Source organism: Palaemon carinicauda, chromosome 14 (assembly GCF_036898095.1).
Source record: "Palaemon carinicauda isolate YSFRI2023 chromosome 14, ASM3689809v2, whole genome shotgun sequence".
Lineage (NCBI taxonomy): Eukaryota > Metazoa > Arthropoda > Malacostraca > Decapoda > Palaemonidae > Palaemon > Palaemon carinicauda.
In genome coordinates, this window is record NC_090738.1 from 36,837,399 (window position 1) to 36,839,898 (window position 2,500).

At 38.6% G+C, this 2,500-nt stretch overlaps 1 protein-coding gene across 2 annotated transcripts in view; it reads right to left on the minus strand.

Annotated features, from left to right (window-relative positions):
* LOC137653166 (ETS-related transcription factor Elf-3-like) overlaps positions 1-2,500 on the minus strand; it is a 51,511-nt gene that overhangs the window by 3,867 nt on the left and 45,144 nt on the right. For both annotated transcript variants that reach the window (XM_068386542.1, XM_068386541.1), the window contains 3 exons: positions 2,303-2,498; positions 1,291-1,644; positions 317-538 (listed from right to left, as the gene is read on the minus strand). In XM_068386542.1, coding sequence (XP_068242643.1) covers positions 317-538; positions 1,291-1,644; positions 2,303-2,498 — 772 coding nt within the window. The remainder of the gene's footprint in view (positions 1-316; positions 539-1,290; positions 1,645-2,302; positions 2,499-2,500) is intronic.

Genomic DNA, 2,500 nt, shown 5'->3' on the forward strand with positions numbered 1-2,500 from the left:
AGAGGCTATGACACTACCCAAGACTAGAGCACAATGCATTGATTTTTGAATGTTCAAAGTAAAATAAGTCTTGATACACATGACACAGAATAGCATGGAACTATACAAGCTGACCTCCTCTATCTGCAGGTAAAATCTATAACCCTTGTGTAGTCTAAGATATGATATGTAGGCCTATTTGCTACACCCCCTTCCTTCCAGTAAGGCTAGGGTGGTCATATGCCTGGATATAACCTAGATTAAGAAGTGGACATTGATGTGGACCTCAATTAAAATGACATCCAGGTCAAAGATCTCTTACATCTACAAAGCCTACCTTTTCTTGTCTTCTGACTGTCCATTTGGAGTTGACTACTATGAGGTTGTCCATCAAAGTTGAAGTTACCTAAGTCCTCGAGTAGGGAGACAGGGTTGGGGCTGCTCTCAGCACTCGAAGTCCCAGAAATGTCGTGCCCTTCCGGATACATAGGCGAACTGGGGCCTCCATAATGGGTGCCATCTATTGATGGGAGGTGCTCGTAGTCAGAGGAATAAGGTGCTGAAATCAGAAGATAAGAAATTAAGCAAAATGTCGTCAGTATAAGTAGCGAAAACGTAAAATAAAAAGACAAAATATAAGGAAAAAACAAAGGGCAGGAAACAACAAAAAGACGAAAAAACAACAGAACGGAACAAATATCTGTAAAATCTTAACTAAATATTGGTTAGCAAAAATGAAGTGGCAAGGAAGTAAAGAAGGGAACGAGAATAAAGCTATTGATAACAAGATCGCGTACTATTGGTTGCTTAAATTAATAAATAAGAAATGAACGTTTAAAATCTAAGTTAAACAATTGGAAGTGAATTTACTACTATATACATACAAAATCAAACAAATCTACCTCGCAGGATGTATGAGAAATTAATATTGAATTAATTCATAAGTAAGAAACGTAATAGGGTTGTGGTGGCCGATGTGGTAACGTCTCTAACTGGTGAACGCCAGACTAGGGTTCGAGTCACGCTCACGCTCGTTAGTTTCTTTGGTAGCTGCAACCTTACCATCCTTGTAGCTAAGAATGAGGGGTCTGGGGGAGCCTATAGGTCTATCTGCTGAGTCATCAGCAGCCATTGCCTGGCCTTCCCTGGTCCTAGTTTGGGTAGAGAGGGGGCTTAGGCGCTGATCATATGTAAATATGGTCAGTCTCTATGGCACTGTCCTGCTTGATAGAGCAATGTCACTGTCTCTTGCCTCTGCATTCATGAGCGGCCTTTAAACCTTTAAACATGTTCGAAGCGCCTATTAATTACCAGCATTATTAGGTGATGGAGAACTTTGCTCAGGGTACGGAGTCCCAGCCTGTCCGATGGTATAAAGTTGGGACGGCATTAATGACATAGGGTCATAACATCCTTCGCCTTCTTGCCTTAAAAGAGGAACTCCGTAACCATGGTAGGGATTTGGAAGACCAGCTTCTAGAAGTGGGTGATGGTTAGTGAGCCCGAGGTTAGTAAAACCCTCTTCTAGAGGGTTGTGATATTGAAGGGCACTGGTGACATCACCCACTGCACGATTGTTGTCATGTTGGGGTTCTGCTAACGCTGTAGGACTGGGGATACTTTGATAGGAGTATACTGATGGAGGCGTACTCAGCAAAGACGAACCTGTCAGAAATGGGAGAAAAATAGTGATAAAATTAAGAATTGGATAAATACGGCATTGCTTATACAATTTTGTTTCTGTAACTACACCATACGGAGAAGACATTAAAAAATCAAACTATTATGCTCTGGTCTTGGGCAGTGGCCTGGCCTCTGTATCATAGTTTTTCACTGTCTTGAGTTAGAGTTCTCTTGCTTCAGGGTATACTCGGGTACACTATTCTATTTATTTCCTTCTGTCACAGAACTATTTTCCCCGTTGGAGCCCTTTGGCTTATAGCATCTTGCTTTTGCAACTAGGGTTGTAGCTTAGCTAATAATAATAATAATAATAATAATAATAATAATAATAATAATAATAATAATAATCATCCTCATCATCATCATCATCTATTAAAAAAATTAACATGAGAAGGCTATTTTGTCTTCTGCAATATTAACACTAATCCTAATCCTAATAATAATAATAATAATAATAATAATAATAATAATAATAATGATAATAATAATGATTATCACTTGAAATATTACTATAATCCTTTTCATTAAAATTTATATTAGTATCTCAGTTACCTTTTATATGGTTATCTTCATCAGAGGGAGATATAACTGTAAGCACTTACTAAAATAACAATGGTGAGTAAAAAGGCAGCATAAATACCTGTATGCCTCATGGAGGGATCCTGCCTCTTGCTTTTGACTTGGTTATAGAAGAACGACCCATTTATGGGGTCCAATCGTTGGTATTCTTCAAGTGACATTTGTAGAAGATCGCAGCCGGAAACTCTGAAGTTTTCCAGAGAAGCTTCTAATATGTTATACGTAGAACACAAAGACTCAAAGAACTGATAAACCTCCT